A 25,100-nucleotide genomic window follows, 5' to 3' on the forward strand; every position below is an offset into this window, starting at 1 on the left:
TTACAATTTCCTCCGGGTATTCAACAAAGAAAGATAACTTGTGTTTGCACTGTTTTGAGCTGGAAATATAAGAGATTTTCCAATCCCAGTAAAACGGGACTCATTGTAAGCTGTCTGAAGCATGAATCCTGGTAAACTGGGATTCATCAGCGAAATAGTTAATAAGTAAAATGAGATAAAACATATTTGTGGTCATACTTACTGGCAATAAATAAGAGAGGTAGCAACAATAACAATGGTAAACATAAACAACATGCTGATGTCTTTCTCCTGAAAAAATATTCAAAATTTAATGCAATAAAGGAGTATTAGTGTTAAAGTTGATTGATTTGTGTGTAAACCCACTTTCAACAATATTGGGTTTTTTGTGGCTGTCAGTTTTAATTGTTAGAAGAAGCTGGAGTGCTTGTATACATGGTAGAGAAGGACTGGTCTTCAGTAAGAAAACACTTAACAGACTATCCCAGTCAATTAAGGTTGGAGTCAAGTGTACCTGCACAATGCAGGATTTGAACTCACAAACTCAGTGTAATCTAGCTATTGATAAAGTAGTTCCAATACTCAAACCACTGGGCCACAGAGGCCCCCTATTGTCATTTAAGAGTTGCTCCTGTCAATTAGGAAATTGCAATTGCAAATGTAGTTTTATTGGCAATATGTAGCATATATATAATACATCAGAGCTTGATTTTTTTTTGTAATCTAACATTTAATAAAATTTTAGCAAAGAATGTTGGCAAATTAAAGAACATGACATCATATATGCATTCAAATGTAAAAATTAAAAATTTCGGATAATTTCACACAAAATACATTTTTTGAGGTAGTTCAGTTATTATTTTTTTGATTATATTATAGTAATGAAACATTTGTTGATTCAAGCAATTCAATGTGGTGGCTTAATCCTTAGTAATGACATGTCAATAGTAGATTTGATGTTATACCATCAAAGATTAGCTCATACAAGTACAAAGAATTTATCTTGCAAGTATTGAATAAATTCTTTAAAGATGTAATCATTTTTTGTTTGTTTGAATGTATCTTCTATTTAGCACTGCTTCACACCAATAAGGTTGCAATTCAATATTATAAACACAAAAACTTTTTTGGTGTTTTTTCCAGTGTTGTAATTAAAGATGGTGCTTTAAATGTCTTGCTGATATTCATATGATGAAATCATAATCTTTCAATCAGTTTAATTGTAGTCTGGAGCTGGCATGTCAGTTAACTGCTAGTAGTCTGTTGTTATTTATGTAATATTGTCATTTTGTTTATTTTCTTTGGTTACATCTTCTGACATCAGACTCGGACTTCTCTTGAACTGAATTTAAATGTGCGTATTGTTATGTGTTTACTTTTCTACATTGGCTAGAGGTAAAGAGGGAGGGTTGAGATCTCATAAACATGTTTAACCCCGCCACATTTTTGCGCCTGTCCCAAGTCAGGAGCCTTTGTTAGTCTTGTATTATTTTAATTTTAGTTTTTTGTGTACAATTTGGAAATAAGTATGGCATTCATTATCAATGAACTAATAATATATATTTGTTTAGGGGCCAGCTGAAGGACTCCGCTGGGCGCGTGAATTTCTCGCTACATTGAAGACCTGTTGGTGACCTTCTGCTGTTGTTTTTTTTATGGTCCGGTTGTTGTCTTTTTGACACATTCCCCATTTTTATTTTCAATTCTATTATGAAGAGAAGAATTATTTACATCTGCATTAAAAACTGGAAGACTGTGTTCAGGAAATTACTATACCCACCTTTTTAATATCCAAGTATCCAATAGAATGAAATGCATGATAAAATATTGCACTAAGTTCCATAATGTATTTGATACAGTTTTTCCTAATGAATATAAATATTGTCCTGATGAAGTCCACAACACTAAATGTAATACACTTAAAATTGATGAAACAGTAGTCCATAAAACCATTGACGCAGGTCGTCCCACTGTATTCCACACTGGTGTCACTATGGGACTGGCTATGTATGATACAGATTCTAAAAAGTACAAAAAGTAATACTATGCAAAGTGAATTGAAATATTCCCACTATCAGTAAAAAAATCAGCAGAGAATTTTTTTTTTCTTCTTTTTCTTAGATATGGAGATTTTAAGTTTATTTTAATTAGTCAGCTTAGTCGTTTAACCAGGTATTAATCATACGTTTTTTGATTGAGTTAAGTCTGCCAATTGATATTTTATCGTATGTTTTTCTATGTTGTGATGTTATGCTATTGTTTCAGAAAAAGGGAGAAGGTTTGGATCCATTAAAACGTTTAATCCCGCTGCAAATGTTTGCACCTCTCCTAAGTCAGGAATCTGATGTACAGTAGTTGTCGTTTGTTTATGTAATATATACGTGTTTCTCGTTTTGTTTATATAGATTAGACCGTTGGTTTTCCCGTTTGAATGGTTTTACACTAGTAATTTTGGGGCCCTTTATAGCTTGTTGTTCGGTGTGAGACAAGGCTCCGTGTTGAAGGCCGTACTTTAACCTATAATGGTTTACTTTTTAAATTGTTATTTGGATGGAGACTTGTCTCATTAGCACTCACACCACATCTTCCTATATCTATATGTTATTTTCAATAATTCTAAATCCAGTTTTTCTTGTATACCTTTAATGCTACATCCATCATTAAAACCACCTAGACCATCTTGTGGTCACATGCTCAACTTAAGTGCAGGAGGTTGTGGGTTTGAGCCCCTGTCAGCTTGAACAAAAGACTTTAAAATTGCAATAGCAGCTTCTCTGCTTAACACCCACAATTTAGGAGTAAAAGCATGACCGGAATAACATGTCCTTGGAGGGTGACATGTTACTATGCAGACTGTGTTACCTTGTGAACAAGCACATACAAATCTAGCTCAGCATGTCAGTCTTGTACATAGGGGGGTTATTATTCATATAACATTCACATGTTCTTGTCCTGAATATGCATTTAATCTGGAACTGGATGTTTAGCAGCATCATTTTCATAATCATCAACATCTATATCCATAGGTAAGTATTTAAAATTTTCATTATTTATGATATATTTTTTTTTATTTAGTCATCCTAGTAGTTTCTGTTTTGTATTCATATCAATAAATGTACTCTACATCCAAGTAAAAAAAAAATTCAAAAGATTAGGGAAATGAAATATACCTATAATGGTTGTAACTACAGTTGAGGTAACGCTGGTTTCACTGTCAGATGAACTTTGACCTTTCAGAAGGTATTTACTGTTGTTCTCTGTCGAGGCTGAGTTTGAGGCTGAATTCATTAATGACCATTCAGATTCTGTAAGAAAATGGACAGTATTGAAAATTAAACACTTTACATTTTGCTTGTTTTACAACTCTATATATAGCCATCAAATTACATTGTTTCCACAAATCTTTATTTACAGAATAATTCTAATAAGGAATATGATATAATTTTACCATGCCCATTTTATATTTATTGTTTATCAATGCTTCATGTTTAAAATCTGTTTGTTTTAGGAGTTTTTAACATGGGCTTTCATATTTTATTGTTAATCCTTTATATATGTGAATGGATATATGTTGTAAAGCACTTAGGGTAATTTTAATATTATATAATGCGCTATTATAAATTGTGTATAATAATAGAATATAGTCATTAGTGTGCCCTTCTTGAGAATTATGTACACAATTTTCTCAGTTCAATATCAAATATCATGTGACCTTCATTATCAGTTGTAATGACAAGTTTTTTAATTCTTCTTTCCAGAATTGTGCTTACATTCATGACATTTCCTTGTTCTTTATATCATGTAATACATATACAAATACAACTGACCTGACAATTCTTCAGAATCCAAACCTGGAAAGAAAAATATAAAATTACTTAAAAGTTATCAATTATCCTTGACTTAAATCTAAAGTTTAACTTATTCTTAATACAAAGGAGATTTAAATTGTTAGCTGAACCTATCTGTATAATCTTATGAGTGTCTTCAACTGACTAACATATTCATAAGGTAAATGTGAACTAGCTAGTTACCACACTTAATTGATGTAAAAATATCTTTTAATTTTTTTTCCCTTTAGAAATTGAAAGTAGAACATAATAATTGCATAATACTCATTGTTTATAACTGACCCTGACTATGACATGCATCCTTCATTTTACTTCCCTGTTTTAATAAGTATTACAATCATATTTTCCCTATTTCAAGTTAACTGCAAACTTTTAAAAAGTCTAAATAAGTGAATGGATGTTAAATGGTTGTAGCAATATTTTTATGATCAATCAATAAATACTGCAAAATATGGCTACTTTGTAGATCTGTGAAATTACATCACATATTTTTAAAATAAGGCCAAATAAACAGAAAACTATCAAACTAAAAAGGGTTTATTTATAGTTTGAGATATTCAGTTTTATGTCCTTAGGTGTAAACTTTATTATACAAAAATTAAATACTGTCTCACACTTCTTTCAATTAAAGATCAATAACTTTAATGCAACAATTAAAACAATAATTTAAACACAAACGTAGATTTCAGTCTGTAATATATCAGTGTTAAATTTCATGAATACCATTTAAAGTAAATTTGCATTGTAAAACTGCACCATGGCATGTTTGGATTGATGGACATACTCTATGAATTTGAGTCCTTTATCTCTGTTCTCATGGTTTTCAGTTTCATTCATAGCTATTATTTCAGAGAAGTAAGCAAGGTTAACTGACAGATTCAATGTTTGTCAGTAGATACAATACAGCCCCTGTCACCTAAATTCTGAATAGCTCACATTATTGTACAAACCTACCATACATATGGTTGATAACAGCTGCCTTTTTCTTCTTTTTCTTCGTTGATTGTGTTTCTTTCATTCCCTTTTCCAAGCTATCTTCATTTTCAAATTCTTCTATTAAGGTTTTTCTCGTAGTAGTTGTTATATCTGTGGAATGATTTGTATGACCTCTACCACCACCTCTACTATTTAACTCATGACCTCTACCCCCTCGACTGTTTAACTCCATAGCTGTCCCTCGGCTGTTTAACTCCATAGTTGTCCCTCGGCTGTTTGATGCTGATCCTCCCATATATGAACTATACTCAGTTGTAGTGTTTAGTGATCTTCTGTTTCTAGATCGAACATCAGTACTAGCAGTAGTTTTGTTCAAAGTCTGTGATTTACGACTACTTGAGGTTAAAGCCTCGTATTCATTCCCTGACATCATTGATCTTCGTAATTTCATTTTCTCCATAAATGTCTCTTTATTTTTTAATTTGTGTCCAGATCGAAGCAACATTCCATTTTCTAATACTAAAATCAGAAAGAAACTTGTATCAATATATATATTTCCAATGTACATTTTGTCATTCTATTTCAAGACAAAAGACTAAGTTTGTCAATACTCATTCTTTCAAGAGCCTTAAGGGGGTCTCATTTAAGGGGGTGGGTCTGATCCAGGCTCCCAGTTATCTTTTTTGTCAAAACCAATTATCCCACTTATCATTGTCTACATACCAAATTGTAATAATACCGTTACAATTGTAATTTACATGTCCCTCCCAACTGCATTTCCCATTTCACACAAAACAATTTTGACTTTCATGTTTCACTCTTACAAATAATCAGCGAATCCTAAACCCCAATGAGACCCACCAAGTTTGGGATGTATAGACAGACAATGGTAAAACTTAATGCCCCATGCCACTACAGCAGGGCAAGTTGTTTAGGAAAACACTTACTTGTTCTTGTACTAATAATTTCTTCGTCTGTAAAATAAGATAGTTCCTCCTCTTCTCCTTCCTCTTCTTCGTCTGAACTGTAGTCATCCATCTTCTCATATGCCCCTTTTAACTGCCTCCTTTTCATGTTAGGCATCTGGTAATGCTCGCTGCTAACTTTACGTCTATAGCTAGGGCTACAACAGAAATTGATCCTTCATATACATACAGTAAACAATAAAGTATATAGAGTAAACTTATGGCAAAGATAAAATTGTTTTTTGCTGTTTTTAAAAATAGTAACATTCTCAAACCACTCAATATGCGTAAGCAATAGTGTCCCTACATAATGAGGCATTTGTTGTGTAATTGGCCAAATATTTATGTTTTCTTACAAACATTTAATAAAGTGTAAACACCTGTTGACTACAAATAACTATTATATACAAAGGGTCCTCTGAACTGTAAAAAAGATAACGGGCCAATGAATCTTTAAAACTGCACTGAATTTGTGTAGTGTTTCTACGGCAGATGATAGCTAAAAGTTTTAGTTTTATACATGTACACATCTCCATTTCAATTAATAATAGCTGTACAAAAGAGTATAATAATTTTTAACTTTAATTAAAGTCCAAAGTTGTTACATAGCTATGTATAAAGTTGGTTTTCAACATTCTGCAAAGGAACAACATGTACAAGTATCATTTCAATTAAGTTATATATACTGTAACTCCCTTTCAAAATGATAAAAGTCTGTTTCTTCCTATTATATCAGGGAGTGATACTGGATGAAGTGGTCATTAAGAAGATAACACAATAAGGTGTTTGATATGTCAGTATTAGTTTACTCCCTCAGGAAATTCTAAAAATGTGTACTTATACACATACATGTTATACAATTGTTTATTATATAAAATCTGGCAGAAAACAAAATGAGAAAGAATTAGAATACATTTAAGAGTTTAATAGTTCAGTGTATATGTAAATTTTCAATAGATTTATGTTATTATCTACAATCTTGCACTTATTAGCCTTTTTTAAATACCAGTAAAATTTAATATGCTCATCTTATTTATTCTTTAAGTACATGATATTAAATGATCCTTCAAAGACACAAGCTGTTATCTAGGATTATGCAATAGTACCACCTATGTGTACTTAAAGGAATTGTTTGTCTTTATTTTTTTTATTACAGCACTTCTAGCATTACTATTAAGAAGAACTAGATATCCATTTATTGTGAGCAAATCTCTAAATATGATACCTGACCTTGGATTTCCTCCCCCACTTGACTATGATTTGTTTAGGGACACTCCAACAATAATGTAGGAATAATAATATAGAAGGTGCTTGATGACATTATATGGTTCTGATTTTAAGAAAGAAGCAATAAATTTAAATTGGGGAGTTGTTGCAGAACTATACAAAGGTTGAATGAGGAGATAAAACTAAGGGAAAAACTGGAGAATAACAAATGAACAAAAAGACAGAAAGACAAATGGACATTTTTTAATGTAAACTGTTACTCTGACAGGCTGACACCCTCCCCCTCCCCAACTTCCCATGAATAAATTGGTTGACTATTATGCCTTTGGAGTTTTATTTACCGTTGTTGTGTTCACACCACACTTTCAACCTTTTTATTCAAGTCAAACTATAACAAGAAATAATGTTAAACATGTAGGTTATACTTTATATTTTTCAGGGCATTACATGACCTCAATATACCATGAAAAGCAAAAAAATTCTCATGGAGAGTTTAATTTTTAAGCCTCTTACTTGGACCATTGAAATTTAATAACCCATTATAGATAGCTTTGATCTTTTAAAATAATTTGTTCTTCAAATACACATAAAAAAATTAAATTCATTGAAGTATCGTTTGAGGATCAAGCTTATTTTGCAGAGTTTGAGCTCAAGCTGTGCCATTAGGTAATATAATGACATAAAGCCGTAAAAATGAAATAATTCAGATATTTGTATCCTCTAATCTATGGTCATTTGTGTCCACTAATGTCCGTTAAATATGTTAATTTAAATTACCTGTCTAAATGAAAGCTCAAAAACTGAATCCAAAATGTCCCAAGGTAATATTACATGCTTCAATTATTACCTAGGTATATAGTTACAATACTAAGTACAAATTTAAATTTGTCCTAAACATATACCTGTGTTTGTTAAAATATGTTGTTTGAAAAGTTATTGCAAGCTGCAGGGGGACTGAATACAACATTTTACATCAGTATGTAAAATCTCTCAGGAAACAACCTATAGTGTTCAAATTTTTTATGTTTCATTTATAAAATCATTTTACAATTGAATAAAAATAGTATGACCAATTAAACATATAAATGTTAGATAAAATTTGACAATAGCAACTGTTATCTAAAAATTATAGAGTTTTAATAAACATTGCTACAAAATGTTTGAGTTCATTTTTAGAACATTTTTTGATTTATTCTGTGTTTTGCCAAAACTTTGAGTACAAACATATATTACAGAAACTACTTTTAAAATATTTACATGGAAGAGTTCAGTACATTATTTCCCATCAATCTTTATATCTACATGTAGATAATACAATTAAATGCCTTTTTTTTTTATCAGAAAATGAAAAGTGTTAAAATTTAACGTGACGGTACCCAAATTGCACCTATTTTGACAGTTTTTTCACCTACGTTTTTTTATGATTAAGAAATAAATGTTATTAATGTGCCTATTTTGTAGCCCTATCCTTCTTTATTGTATAGGTACACCAATTTAATTTTTAATCCAAATTTGAGTCATAAAAAAATGGGTTTGAATCAACCTCCAAACTGTGCATGTTTCTGTGATGAGGAGTACCCAAATTGCATCCATGCTTAAATTCGCACCGTCAAAAGTCTAATAACCGAGCTTCTGTTTAATTTCTTAAAATATTTTGAACAATTGGATATTGGTCCATGCTTACTCTTCATTTTTTACGAAATGGATACTTATAATATATTGTATTTGCTAATTTTAAAAAGATGACGTTTTGATGACGTCGCATGATGACGTTTTCGTACATTTTGTTTTTTTCAGTAAACAGTCATCTGTTGATAAATACTGTGAACGTTTTGTGTATATCTAAATATGTTTACCTATGTTAAAAGACGTGCATAGTATCAAATCATAAAAATACAAATTATTAAGTCTCTAGGAAATCTTGTAAGATTTCCGTTGCTATTTTTTCTAAATAGGTGCAATTTGGGTACTCGGTGCAATTTGGGTACCCTTACGTTATATTTAAGAATTAGAGGATTTTCAATATTCAGGAAAAATTCAAATCTGTGACCTATAGAGAAGGTACATTGACCTCTTTATCAAACAGAAGAGCATATGAGATATACAGTCTTCACTTATATATTAGTTTATATTTTTGTTTAGGGACCAGCTGAAGAATGCCTCCAGGTGTAGGAGTTTCTCACTGCATTGAAGACCTGTTGGTGACCTTAATCTGTTGTTTGCTCTTTTGTTATAAATGTTGTTGTCTCTTTGATATTTTCCATTTCCATTCTCAATTTTATTCAGTAATCAACAAGTATCAATGCGATTTCAAGATATAATTGGTGAAGAAGGGAATCGTAATACTTGCTTGGGACATGTATATCAACAATTCCTTGAACTCTTTTTCTAAATACTTGACTGTCCACTTTTTATTTCTATTATATATACATTTATAAACATGCACTCTGTGAACCCTATGTATATATCTAACCAGAAGGTGAAATGACAGCAGATTAAACATATATACCCAGTTAAATTTCTAGAAAGCTTATAATTGGAGTAAACACATTTATATACGATATTAATATCCAACAAGACGAAAAAACCTGGCAGATTTCCTCCGGTAGTTGGCAAGCATGTCAATTTATATATATACATGTAACATATTGTACTTATCAATCAAAAAGTTGATGTGCCTTTCATAACAAAGATTTAAGAATACTCATACCATTCTACAGTGTGAACAGAGATTTAAATAACTCATTCATAAAGACGTTAAAAACTTGTGTCAATAAAGAATGAATGAGATAATATCATAATTCAAATCATAACAGAGTAACAAAAGGCCTGTTAAACATTCCAGACAGATCATATAATACACATGTATTGTTACTAATACAAAGGTTAAATTTATAAAAGTTATAGAAAGATCAATCAACAGTTAAAAAAACACATGCTCAACTTTAAATATAATCTCATTCTCAAGAAATAGACAGATCGATTAAACATAGTAATCCATAGATCACAAATCAGAATCAATACAATACCTGACTTTACGTCATTGTCCTCATCTGTACTAAAGTAACGCTAAGTTTTAAACACAACATTTAAACATGCATGCATTCATTACAACAGCAGTGATGTAACTTCCTTTTCAACTTTCTATTTTTTATACATCAAAGAGTTGATGTGAATGACACATTTGAGGTCAAGGTTACATGCAGAGTAGGTGATAAAAATTGATTTTCTCCCACACCTTTCTTTAAAAAGAAACAATTTTTGATACCAAAATGGGTTGATTTTTAAATTATATGTATCAATATCTTCAATTCATTGTTTATATTTAAATCATAAGCCATATAAAATCTGGTCAAATTATCACCAGCATGCTGTGAAAAAATCTTGACATTTCAGAAACACTTGATGTGATTGTTAAAATTTATAGCTTTATCTTTTATAAAATCTGTTTTTAAAATTTGAACACATTCAAATCCAAAAACCATTTAAAAATTCTGAAATATTCAAATTTAGCTTTCAGAGCATGAACTGAATAAGTAAACCTGTTTTTCTCAGGTGTTATAATCAATGTACTTGTAAAAAGACATTAAAATCAGCCTACCTTCTAGAATATGTATAGTCTGTAGGCTTCATGCTAAAAATAGAAAATAATTATATAATCATCACATAGCATTGCATACCTTAATATCAGTGAAACTTCATCTACATCAAACGAAATGAATGTTGATAGTGTGTGTATGCAAATCCAGGTATAAATAACCTATATAGAAATAGTGACTTTTACTTACGCTTGCATTTCAATTGAACCCTGCAGAGAATGTGTTTACCCGCCCTTTTGGCATCCTATAAACTGTAAACAGCCAATGATTATGTACAAGCATAAAATCAGACATCATTTCCATATTGCTATGGATGAATTAATTTATCTTATGACATTATTCAATGCCTAGACTTTCTCATCAGCGTGCAAATGAGTTTATATGGTTGAAGTAACAAAGTTATGGATTTTGCATTTCATTGTGTAATATCAATTGAGATGATAGAAAAGTACTTATAGGACGGTTATAGATGGTACTTGTGGGACAGTTCTTGATATCTTCAATCTTGATTGTTTAATGTTAATCAAATGTATACAGGTAAATGAAATCATCGGAATGAAAAGTCAACACAGATTGTGTTCAATTCTGGACCAGTGGAGCCCTTATTTCACCTTAGAATCTTGCATAGTATAAAATGCAAAGAATATATATACTCCCACATGTTATGAGGTATTGGATCAAAAATTACAAATGTACCGTACATGTATTTTTATATTTATAAGAAGGGAATGCAAATCCTTAACAATGGTATAACTTATCATTATAAATATTTAAACCAAACTAATCAAGAGGATTAACACTGAGTAACACATGTAAAATGTAACAAAAAAGTCCATGGTTAGTTGGTACATAGTTAAACTCAAATTATCGACAATCAGGAAGTGACAGCTTAAAGGAACTGAAAATTGCTAACACTGCACAACTGACATTTTTAAATATGTATAGTTTCTGACCAAATATTTAATCTTTACATATGCAATGTTCTCCCAAGAATTTTCAAATAGCACCATGGAAATTAAGATGGCTCTTGTTTAAGTGGTTTTACAAAATATATAGCACCATGGGCCCTATACATTCTATTATGAACAAGGACAAGGGTGCCTTGGGGAGAAACCTGATTATGAAGCAGAGTAACAAAAGTTTAGGAAACAAATCAAGACATGATGATTGCAATATATTCCCAACTTCAATGAGTAGGGGTTCATGTATAATACATGCTTAATTTAAGATTAAGATAATTTAAGAAATATTGTGTGGAATAAAACCGGCCGCATATGGTATTAATTATGCTTATTGTTGAAGGTTGTACGGTAACCTTTAAATGCTAATACTAACGGTACTTCAGTGAGTTCATATACAATACATGCTTATTAATGTGTATATAAAAGGGGACACCACACTAAAACTTTACTATGCACTCATAGTAACTAATCTATTCCATTTGACATAATTTCAATAAGTTCCCATTGCCATCTCCATATTTTGTTATATAGTAATATTGTAAAATTAACACAAACTAATGGATTCATTAATGTCTTTACACTAAAATTACTTTTATCCAAAGAAAACAATGGATTAAACACCAAATACGTTTTTAATGTGGTGAATATGATTTTAGAGAAAATAAGCTGCAAAACAAGTAATTTTCTAAGATTAATTCTTGCAAGATGAAGAATTTTTTACTTCCAATTTAATGCAAAAAGACCATGCTGCAAGTGTACTTACAAATCAAAATAATCATATTGTAGAAAATCTGTATCTTTGGAATGTATATTTCTGTTATAACTGTAAGGTGGTGTTCTGACTTCTTTACTTGATAAACTGAAATCAAAAGAGAATATTGCAATTTGACATCAGTGACAGATCTTAAACAATACACGTTCTTTGAATGAAATTACTGTTAAATTGTAAATGTGGTGCACACAAAACCAAAACAATTATACGGGTCCATTACTTGCACATTAGGGTTGATTCATGGGGAGCCTCGGCCCTTTTAAACTTGAAATTCTCAACAATCTACATATTTAATCTAAAACAATTCAAAATATTTCTAGGAAAACAAGATTTTAGTATAGATTATTAAGTTTTGGCCAATATATATGTACCTTTGATAATAGATATAGAAAGATATGGTGTGAGTGCCAATGAGACAACTCTCCATCCAAATAACAATTTTTAAAAAGTAAACCATAATAGGTTAAAGTACAGCCTTCAACACAAAGCCTTGGCTCACACCAAACAACAAGCTATAAAGTTTTTTTCTAGCAACAAAACGTGAATTAACCTTGAACAATGTTGAAAACCTCTCTAAAAAATGGACTGGAGAAATGGAAAAAAAGGGCAAATCATTCAACATTTTAATGTAGCCCTGAATCATTAAATCTACAAAAAAATTATAGGTTAATCAACAGTTTTTAAAAGTTAGTGGATATTATGTACTTTTTCTAACATTTTTACTTAAATCTCAAGCTTTTAATTGACATGGGGAAAAAGCAAATCTGGCTTCTAACTGCCCACTTTAAAATGCAAATTAATATCATTTTTAAATAAACACATAGAATGACATGAATGAATCAAAATAAATCATAATTTTATTAATAAAAAAGAAGGTCACACATATTTAATATTTTAAATTAGTTTATTTGTCTAAATAAGTCATGGGAAGATCAGTGATCTGTAGCAATAAACATATTAATAATAAAATCTTCTTTGAATTACAAAGTTCAATTTAAACTCACTGAATTATAAATAATGTAAACGTGGATTTCACTATGGCTTCAAATAAGATTTAAATAAATAGAAGAATTGTTAGATTGATCTGTATTTCATATTCTAGTCCAAATAATTATGACGTCTTGAAAGGCTATTATAATTTTTGTCTTTGACGCCTTACATCGACGACGTCATAATTATTTGGACTATTCATATTCATGATATTGGTTTTTAAAAGTTTTGTTGTGAAGAATTTTCTGTTCCTTATTTTATGATTATGAAGATATAAAATGTACATGTATCAACACAAATATTATTTTGGCCCATTATGATTACATATCTGTTAGTGCTACCTATACATGTACATACATGACAAATTACAACCAGTTTAATTGACAAAAAAGTATGCTCTGCAAGAAAATAAATTGGTTTCAAACAAAAATACATCTGACAATTCAGTGCACATGTCTTCAAAAACGAAATTTGCTAAAATCCAACCATAAATGCCTTCAAAACATTTTTTTAAATATAGAGAAAAAATAGCAAGTAAAGAATTGAGTTTCTTTTAAGCTTACTAAGGATTTTTGATAGTGAGCCCAGTGACTCATAACTGTTGGCTATGGTGAGTTTAATAGTGAAAAGAAGAAATTTATCTTATTGCTATTTATATATTATTGCCCCTATTATTGTTGTTGTTACCAATTATGTAAATCAATTGTATCTGGTTTTATGCCCTTTATTCTATTCTATTCAATTTCTTTTCTATAGCTTCTCAAGTCCTTTTCTCTAATTCATTCCTCTTAATGGAATCACTCTCACAATCATATTTTTTTTTCAGTGGAGTCGTGAGTGGACCCTGAAACTTTGGTCTAAACTCTTAATTTGGCATTAAAATTAGAAAGATCATATCATAGAGAACATGTGTACTACAACATGTAAGTTTCAAGTTTATTGGACTATTTATAAATCAAAAACTACCTTGACCAAAAACTTTAACCTAAAGCAGGACAGACAGACGGTGGGACAAACTAACAGAAGTGACGGACACACAGACCGAAGAACATAATGCCCCATAATATTTTTGGCTATAAAATGATGTTTATGTGTGCTCATTTGCTAAAACATTTTATCGTCATGATGCAATTAATTGGAACAATCAAGTTTTGAAAGTGATGAGTCAATGACTGACCCTGGATCCTTATGAGCATGCTCTGTATTACATAAATATCTCTTACCATTTTGGGAAAAATTATAATTCATCAATCGGGGAAATTAATCTTTCTAATTTATTTTTTTACAAATTGCAAATTTGCTTTTACAGTTACAGAGAAACATGTACAGTCATTTACAAGTAATTAAATACTGGTACCAAAATCTGCTTAATCAATAAACATTTGCTTAACCTTTAAACACAAAAAAAGTTCAGAGGAGGTCTTGGCATATTAAAATCAAATTACTGTAGTGATGTCCAGTCTAGCATAGTCCAGTCTTGAATAAATTAATAGCTTTTTCTGCATCCATTATATTGTTTTAATTTAAGACAGAACAGTGAACACACCATTGTATTAGTGTGTTCATTCATGCATGAAATAAAACACAATTAGTAAACTATCCCATATAATATGTATTTTAAAAAAAAAATTGCGGTTTACCCTTTAGCAGTTTTAGCTGTCAAGTTATAAAAAGTACAATTTTGGATGCATTCCAATAATCAAGGGTAGCGTCTTTATGTTTACTTACCCATTTTTACTGCTTCTCATTATGTAATAGATTGGAATAAAATATAATTCCCCTGACCCTAATCAATGCTTCATCACCGGTGGGTTTAATTTGACACATGAATGTAAATCAATGATATTTACATGAACATATCTTTTGTCCCTTTAAAATGAAGAGGCGACGCCTGCTGATACTGCTTTCTAATTGGTTGCTATATTTAGAAACAAATGTAAACAAATACATGTGCTTGTTCATTCATTGTTTCAAGGAATCATACACTTAAGGTAGCACAATACAAAGATTTTATAACTCCAACTCCCAAGTTTTTAAATGCTGTAACTTTCTTAATAATGCTTGAAAATTTATAAAAGTGGTAGTTTTGGATAGCTTACAGATTACTCCTTCAAATTAGTGCAATGTTAGTATTATGCAACAATTATGTAACCAATTAAAATGTTAAATGTGTCTAAAATATTTTTCAACAAATTTCCACTTTCAAATTAAATTAGCTTCTGCATAGGTATCCCTAGTGGGTTGATTTTATTATATGTTGTTCCTATGGCCATTATCAACAAAAGGGTGTCTCAGATTTCAGATAGAATGTATAGAACAAATTTTACACCTAATTAAACATTATCTTCTTTTATGTGGTTAGTTTTTTACACTAATTAGAGATTTATGAGAGAATGAAATAACATAGAGACAATCTGAGACACCCTTTTGAAGCCCATGATGTGTTGATTAAGAATCTGTTAAAGTTTTCTGTATAGTTAAAGAGATGATAGAGCCAAATTCATTCAGGTGAACTTACCCAGATTTTGAAACTAATTACATAATAGTTGATTACATAATGATTGCATAATAAAAATATTACATTCATTTAAAAGATTAATCTTTTATCTATCTATGTATACCTCTTTTATTATTTTCTATGCATTCATTAGAAAGTTACAGCATTTCAAAGGTTAGTGATTGGAAGTAAAAAAATCTTTGTATTGTGCTACCTTAAATCCTTCCATGACAAAAGTAAGCAACTGCACAATGCTAACCTGTCATTTAAACCAGTTAGAATGACATTCATCTATTTTAGAGAGGTATTATCTACAAGTTTAGTGAAAATTGTAAATAATTATGATTAAAAGTCTGATAAGAAGGCCAAGGCCATTGGTATGTAGTTTTGAATTTTGCACCAAGGATTTGTATACAAATCAGATTTGTATACAAATCCTTGGTTGCACTGCAAGATTAGATAATAATTAATACGCAATAAAATATTTTATAGACTAGTCAACCATTTCATGAAAGAGGAACTATTTTAGTATGGAAAAGATGATTATGAAATTCAGAAATATTTAAAAAGACCATTAAAATTAATATAGAATTTTCCTCAAAGTTATTTTACACATATTATAAGAAATGGATATTTTTTTATTGGTATTGAAATAATTACCTTAAATTTAATATTGTCAGAAAAGTTGAAAATATTATCAACTGTTAAACTATTATTATTTTCATATTTATAATAGACAATGACACTAAATTGATTTTGCAGGAAAGTGATTTCATCTTCATTTTCAAAACAGTTGAGTCTAAAGAGGTCTCATGATTGTAATATGCTGTATTAACTGAACACACATATCACCATTTTATAACAAAATTATTATCACTTTTTTTAATATCATTTCCTTTTGCAATTCTGGCCAATCTAGTTAAAATTAAAATCGCTGCACTTGCTCATTTCTTTATGCTTGGTGGCTGAGATTTAAATTTAATTAGATTGCACTGAAGCATAACTGGAACAGTCCCCCCTTTAGGTCACACTGATTTTAATGCATTTTGAGGGATAATGAAGTGCTGATAAAAACATCTGAAGAGGCTAATTATACACCTCAAATTGATTCCTAGTGTATTTTCTCCGCATTAATGTCATGTTTTGTAGCCAGACATTCTCCTTCTCAGCCATTTTATGAACGATGGCCATTATGTTTTTTGGGGCCCCCCTTTTTCACAATCAACATACTATCACAGTTTCCTCTGCAATTGTGTTCAATCTGTCAAGCATGTATTCTGTTTGTGTTTCTGGATGTTTAGCATCAAGGTCAAAGTCATTGTGTGTTAACTTTCATCCCATTTGTTTTTCAGCAAATTACATGATCATTTATTTTGGTATTATTAATTTCAATTTAAAATGGTTATATGTTTTATCAGTTTTATGTGGTTAACAAAATTAAATAAAAATTAACTGAATATCACCAGAAAAAACTGTCACTTTAATAAGACTTAATAAATAGTCAGGGTATTAAAAGCTATCCATTGGTTCACGGTTTTGTATAGTCATAAAGATGTATTTGCAAGTGCTCAGTGCACAATCAATTATCAAAAACAAAACAAAACAAGAAACATATTCTTCTCAATATTTTTTTTTTAATAATGGGATATCATTCAAATAGAAAGGAAACATGGTCTGAGGATAATATAAACCAGAGACAATACATAATATGTCTCTGTATGAACATATTACATTTTGATGGAAATTTGAAGAAAACAAGAATTTGTCCATAGTACAGGGATGCCCCACTTGCATTATCATTTTCTATTTTGCATTTTAATTAGAAAGATCATAACCTAAGGAACATGTGTACTAAGTTTAATAATATTGAAACTGATCATGTCATCATGTTTATTTTTTCATCACATTTTATCAAGTTGTATTGAACATTATTATCACACTTGACTTTTTATGCTAATGTATGTATGCAATGTACTAGTATATGTTTGTGTTTTGTTTGATTTTTCATTACGAGGGCCTCAGGGAAGATTAGTTATATAGCTAACTGTGTAACCCTCTTAAAATAAAGTATTGTTGTTGTTGTTGTTGTTTCAAGTTGATTAGACTTCAACTAAATCAAAAACTACCGTAACCATAAACTTTAACCTGAAACTTGCACTATCATTTTCTATGTTCAGTGGACTGTGAAATTGGGGTCAAAAGTGTAATTTGGCAATTAAATTAGAAAGATCATACATTAGGGAACATTTGTACTAAGTTTGAAGTTGATTGGACTTCAACTTCATCAAAAACTACCTTTAACCTGAATGAACGGACGGACGGAAGGATGCACAAACCAGAAAACATAATGCTCCTCTACTTGTAGGTGGAGCATAAAAATACTTTAAAAGACAATTCCTACATCTGCGACATACGGTTAAATTTACAACAAAATTTATGTCGATAAAAAACCTCCTGATCTGAGTCCTAATCTCCTAATCTGAGTTTCACAGTCCATCACATGTATGAGACAGGAATGAAAACTATCTACTTATTGGTTCAAGGATTTGTATAGTAAGGAAGCTTCTTACTATACAATCCTTGCTTAAACCATGAAGGTAATACTTTTGATTTCTTTTTGTCTGTATTTGTACCAAACAGAGAATCTTTGTATTATTGATAATCACTCAAAACATTTAAGGGAATTTGTAAAATAATCTGAAAATTTTCAGTGGTAATGTACCTTAAATCAATGGTCATTTTCAAGGATTATACATACATGTATATGTTCCGGACCATATATACTTTTGGACCATACCTGTACAGCCCAGGCTTGTAAAATTGCTCTCAGGCCAACAGAATCTAACTAAAAAAAAATCAAAAATTGAGCTCTGGGCCTGTAGATTTAACAGTTCATCGAGAAAACTGTAAGACCATATGGGTATTGTCGGACCATATGAGTATAATACTCATTTGGTTATTTACCGGCCAGACCATATAGGTATATTTTTTTTAAAATTACATTATAAAAGTTTAAGTAATACAAAAACTTTATCTAAAAAATAATGATGGTTTCATGACAATGTATTATTTTTATAATTCAAATACTATGTAAAAATTAAATACTGATGCCATGGTTAGTTTTCATCGCTACTTACATTCTTGCATGTATGCTTGGGTGATATTTACTTACTCTTTTGCATTTGCAAGCCTTGGTTGTGCATGATCCTTTTTATTTACACCTTTTGTTTGTGAGTGAAAAGCTAGCCTTATTGTAGCTGCATACACATGATACAGTGAATCTCAGGTCTTGGGCGATTCTGAAATGCCTACAGTGTTTTTTTAAGAAGCTCTAGATCTCAAATATCGTAACATGACTGCAATACACCATATTCACAAGACAACTTAAATAAACTATGTTACTTTCAGACACTTCTCAGGCGCGGATCAAGAGGGGGGATTCCAGGGGTTGGAACCCCCCTTTTTTTTGGACGATCAATGTATTTGAGTGGGAACATGTGATCGGAACCCCCCCTTTGTCCTGGGTTAGGAACCCCCCCTTTTTAAAATGGCTGGATCCGCCCCTGCTTCTTGTGTAACAGTTCATTAAGAAATTTTTGGAATTTATTTTTTCAGTCGACATATTGCCATTCACTCGTAATAACAAATCGGTAATAAGTATAAAATTTGTTTATTATAGTTTTGACAAGTAAGTAAAATTAACTATGTGAAACTTCAGTTTTTTATTTAGCTAATCTTTTTATTATATAATATAATAATTAAATTACCTATATGATAGGGATGAACGGTCATACCATATGAAGAGTTTAGAAGTACAGTCGAACCTCGTTGTGTCAAAGTCGAAGGGACCAGACGAAAGTATTCCACTCATCCGAGGTTCAACTCATCCCAGGTTGAGTGGGACGTCATATATTTGAAATGTATGAAATACCAATATGTGATTTCTGTAAACTAGATGCATGTTTATTGATCATTGTGTATAAAAAGTAAACTGTAACAGAGTGTTGGTTACCCTGACCATACATGTATGGTTGGACCATATGAGTATATACCAATATGGTCCAAATACTCATATGGTCCAGAACATATACAATTACTAATGTCAGATTTTAATAATTATCGGTATGCAAAATCCCTGAAAAATTCGGGATTCTACATAATCCTTGATTATTAAAAAAATATCACTAACATAAATGACAATACGAAGATGTGATATGATAGTCAATGAGACAACTTTCCACTGTTTTCATTGTTTACAGCACTGGATCAATACATCTGCTGATGGACAATCAGTCCCAAAGTGTATCATCAGCTCAGTAGTCAGTTCTTTAAATAGATACTGACTTAGCTTTCTAAAATTATCCATTTATAAAATATTGAGAAATTATTGAGAAAACTTAAGTTTCAACTCCCTTGGCCAAAGTTAAATTTCTTATAGCTCTTCAATTGTTTCGGTTCTTACACATCCTTGGCTTTCAAATATCTGGCTTTTAGCATTCCGTATGAAGGTTAATCTAGAAATGCTCTTTGGATGCATGAAATTTATAACATGTTCAGTGTTGTTTGCATTATTTACAGCCCTAGGACTAGGTCAATATACCTCTCCTGGTGGACTATCATTCACGGAGGGTATCATCAGTTCAGTAGTCAGTACTTCGGTAATGACATGATTTTTAACATACCTTTCTGAAATTGTTCGTTTACATATATTTTAAATTTATTGAGAATTTTATGTTTCAACATCCTCAGGCAATGATTTGACTGTTTTTTAGGTTCCTTTCAGGTGTATAACTCTTTATTTGTTTCAGTTTTTAACTCATCCTTGGGTTAAAATATTTTGAGCTTTCCTGATGAGAATCAAATTTTCTTCTTGTTTTCTTGCCAATCTTGGGTGTTTTTTCATCATTTGTTAACTTGTAAGTTTCTTAAGAAACTGGAGATATAAATCATCATTCATGTGTACATGTATGTCTGTCCATAATAGTGTTTTGCAGAGATGTGTCCCTTTACTTTCAATGTAATTGATTAAATTACAATTACCTTGTCATTTGTATGATTAAATTAAATTAATGATTACATCATTTCTGAAAGTGTCTGATTAAATTAATGATTACATTGGCAAAGTAATCATGATTACATCTGATTACAATGAATTAAAAAAAAACAAACATTTTGCATGATGTGAATGAATAAACGTTTAAAATATAACTATATAGCATTTTTTAGAAAGTATTATGTTTGCTGTATTATAAAATGATAACTTCAAACTTCATCTATTTAATATACCTCAAAAGTTCACTTCATACATACATGAACATTGTGTCACTGGTTACGACCCATTGCACTTTATCATCATTAATCTCTGAATTATTTTAACTTCAATTGAATATATATAATAGCTTTATAAAAAGCATTTGCTGTTTGTCTTCCAACATATTCTAGACCTTAATTTTTATTTGTTTCAAGGTGCAGTTTATGGGAGTTAAAATATGGATGAAATTGTACCAGTTTAATCAAATTGTAAACAAAATGCAAGTGCTAAAAATCATTGCATTTTACATGTCCAGTCCAAATACATACAAAAATTTGCTTATTTTAAACAAGATATTTGATCACTTTTTAATTGATTTTGTGCTAATTGAATAAATGATCACATGTCTGATTTATCTTTTACCATATATAGTCCTACAACCTTTTATCGAAGAATTTCTATTTAAAAGTAAACAGCATATTTTTATTAACTTATTGATCTTGTTTAGTATTTTTAAATGTCTTGTCTATGAATTTTTATCATAAAAATACTCTGTCAATCACATATTTTTAATATTTTACTTTTTTTTTAAATTTTATTTTAAACCTGAAAGTTGGTTTTTTTTACCACGTATTTTAAAAAGAATATTGATGAAACAATTCAATGAAATGTAAATGGTTATTAGTATACATGTTTAAAACTTTGTAATATATTTTTACAGTGTCTCATAAGTCAATTTGTTTGGCTGGGTGTTGATTATTTTAAATATTGTAAATATTTTACTGTATATTGTTCAGATGTTAATCAATATGTGACACTTTAATAAAATAATTTTATTCTTTATTCTTATTCTATTCTTCCTACAGCTATACTCAGTTGGTAATTTCAATAAAAACAAACCTTAATTGGTTTCCTACCTGTCTATTCAAAGATGACAAAAATCACAACATTAACAAAATATTATAATTAAGGGTTAAAGAAAAGTATTACTTGAATATAACAGTTATTATTAAATATATAATATGTACATCTTTAAATTGTGAATATATGTACAATATATTTTACTAAGGCCAGAATCATATACTTGTATTATATGTCTCTTCTTAGGCGGGCGCACTACGTTTGCGCGCATTTGGGGATTAAAATATTTTACGTTTACGCGCATTTATTTTACAGGTAATCTCAGGTAAAAACATAAATAAAAATTATATTAAGTTATAAACAACTTAATTTTTTTTGTTTTTTCGTATTAATCAATTATTAATTTTAAAAATATTCAAATTATATACTGTTCATATTGAATTCTAAAAGCAAGTAAAAACTCCGTTATAGCTTAAGGTCAAGTTACAATATATGAATGGGCTATGTCACGGATTTCCTTAAAATTTTGCATTCACCTTTGACTTATTGAATTGTGTCTGGTTTCGAAAAAAATCTGCGGTTTTATCTCTTTTTTCCCTGCCTTATGAGACTTATACTAAAGGAAGGGGTACTGATACTTGTAAATAATTGAACAAATTAATAGATTAATAAGCATTATTACCTGTTTTTCCCTTAAACAATACAGATTGAATACTTTCAAAATATGTGCCCAAGTTATGATAACATTAAGAATGGAAATGGGGAATGTGTCAAAGAGGCAACATACTAAGACTAACGGAAGGGATACTGATACTTATAAATAATTGAACAAATCAATAGATAAATAAGCATTATTACCTGTATTTAACCTGAGTTTACTTGCCAAAAAAATGCGCGCAAATGTAATGGAAAGCTGCGTGCAAACATAATGATTTTTGCGCGCAAATGTAATGGTAATGCGCGCAAACGTAATGCACCGTCTTAGGCTATTGATGACTTTTCAATACTGTAACAGTTCATTTTTACTGAAGTATACAAACCAATTGTCATGTTTTATAAAATAAAAAGTAAACCAAACTATCTTATTAAACTTGTTCAATATAAATTGAATAAGAATAACAAAAAGTTTCCTTTATTGACCATAAACACAGGTTAAGATTTTTTTCATTGTAATCAGAATGTAATCATAAAGTAATCAGGATTACAGGGTATTTTGAAAAGTAATTGATTACAATGATTACTTGAAAAATTGTAATCAATTACAGCTGATTAACAATTACAATTACAATGTACCCCAACTCTGGTGTTTTGCATTTTAAATATAGATTCATTTGATGTGTGTTCTGGCAGCCCTTCACTGTTAATATGGGGACGAAGTCCCTAATTACGGTAGAAAAATAAATAAATAAAAAAAAAAAATCGGGAAAATTTCCCCGAATTTTTCATTCTACTAATGAACTCAAAATCATTAACTTTTTTATTCAGATCTACTTTCTGTTCCGGTCTTGTTGCTTCCTGTTTCAGTCTTGTTGGCATGAGACTTTGAATAAAATTATTTATCAACATATCAATCATCAAATAAAGTAAAGGAATTCAACACCCAATCATTTTTAATAATCATTTGAAATGAACAAAAAAACGTCACCTGATAACAGCGTTTCTTTGTTTACATTGAATATGACGTCATAACTTAAATAACGTCACAACTAACTCCCTAACAACAGAACCAATATCGGAAACGTTACGGTATAAATTTCCGTTTCTTTTATCAACATGTTGGAATTAAAAAAAATACAGACCTCGTCCCCATTCACAGGTAATCAGGGGTCGAAATTAGCGCTAGTCCCGTAGTCCTGGACTAGTAAAATTTGCGTCGGACCAGTAGATTATGTCAGCTGGTGGTCCGGCGGACCAGTAGAAATTTGTCGATAAAAATCACTGATTGCATCGCAATCTTCGTTTGTTTACAAAACAATTTACCTGTGAAACCAATTAAACGTTACTGGGGGTATGACAATTGATCAAGTTAAGTAATATCTCGGGTGAACGTCCCTCACAACAATATAAAATGTGGAAATTTTTGAAAGGAATTAAAACTGCCGGACAAAAAAATTAAGATAACTGAAAATCAAAAGGAAGATCGAAATAAAGTATACGAAAGCGACAAAAGGAAATGCAAATATCAAAAATCATGGGAAAAAGATCGTGGATGGTTGTATTATATAGTAGATCGGAATTTAATGAACTGTACAATATGTGAAAAATTTGCAGTGACAGACCTAGATAGGAAATGTATTTTCGTAACTGGACGTCAAATTTCAGATTGTGGACATGGAAGACAATGTTGATATTTTTCTGTCCTTGATCCTGATAAAGAAAATCATTGAGATTACCAAAGCCTTTATCAAAATCAGAATAAAGACTATTCCTTTGTTACTGTCTAACTAATGTAAACGAAAGCATCAAAATAAAATTAAACATCTGTCATTTATATTAGTGTTTGTCAACATAATGTCATTTTTGCAGGACCAGAAGATTTTGAGCCGGACCAGTAGAGTTTTCAATCCACTGGTCCGGCTGGCCAGTACACAAGAAAGCTTAATTTGACCCCTGGTAATGCCTGCCTCATATTAGACTCGTGTAAGGATTTCTGAAGTGAAGTCCAGGCACTTGTCTTTTTTACCATGTTCAGCAGTGTGAGTGTGAAGATGACTTAAATAGCTATATAAATATACATGATTCTAATGATCCAGGCCACTGCCCATGATCATGATGATGAGTCAAGAATCAAGTGTCTTAAATTTAGATATAAAACGTCTATTGGTAACAGGTGCTTCTTTAATTTGTTTGAAATTAATCTTTAACCTTTATTCGTACGTCAAATCAATTATAAATTGAATGTAAAACTCACTTTTTGCAGACGTTCTGTTCTGTTTTCATAAAAACCCGCTTCCGGAAAGAATAAATTCAGATGTAAACACGGAGCAAACACGAACGTATTACGTTTTGTCTTGCCTTGCATCAGAAAGTCTCTGCTTTTGTACATCATGCATTGCTTTATCGGCAGATCAATATTCATTTCATATAAAAACACAATTTGATAAAAGTTTTAATGCAGATGATATTTGTCCAAATTGTTTGATTTTTTTGTACATCGAAAACCACATAGAAGTCAGATACGGGAATCATATTCACAGGCACTCGTCTGAAAAT

At 30.5% G+C, this 25,100-nt stretch overlaps 1 protein-coding gene across 1 annotated transcript in view; it reads right to left on the minus strand.

Annotated features, from left to right (window-relative positions):
* The window catches only part of LOC134725271 (SUN domain-containing protein 1-like), a 39,555-nt gene extending 14,686 nt beyond the window's left edge, over positions 1-24,869 (minus strand). The window contains exons 1-9 of the mRNA XM_063588947.1: positions 24,799-24,869; positions 12,280-12,375; positions 10,557-10,589; positions 5,711-5,886; positions 4,782-5,282; positions 3,807-3,830; positions 3,150-3,284; positions 1,760-2,000; positions 203-270 (exon numbers count right to left, since the gene is read on the minus strand). Coding sequence (XP_063445017.1) covers positions 203-270; positions 1,760-2,000; positions 3,150-3,284; positions 3,807-3,830; positions 4,782-5,282; positions 5,711-5,886; positions 10,557-10,589; positions 12,280-12,375; positions 24,799-24,827 — 1,303 coding nt within the window. The 5' untranslated portion in view covers positions 24,828-24,869. The remainder of the gene's footprint in view (positions 1-202; positions 271-1,759; positions 2,001-3,149; positions 3,285-3,806; positions 3,831-4,781; positions 5,283-5,710; positions 5,887-10,556; positions 10,590-12,279; positions 12,376-24,798) is intronic.
* Positions 24,870-25,100: the final 231 nt, after the last annotated feature.

This window comes from Mytilus trossulus, chromosome 7 (assembly GCF_036588685.1).
Source record: "Mytilus trossulus isolate FHL-02 chromosome 7, PNRI_Mtr1.1.1.hap1, whole genome shotgun sequence".
In the NCBI taxonomy this organism is placed as follows: Eukaryota; Metazoa; Mollusca; class Bivalvia; order Mytilida; family Mytilidae; genus Mytilus; species Mytilus trossulus.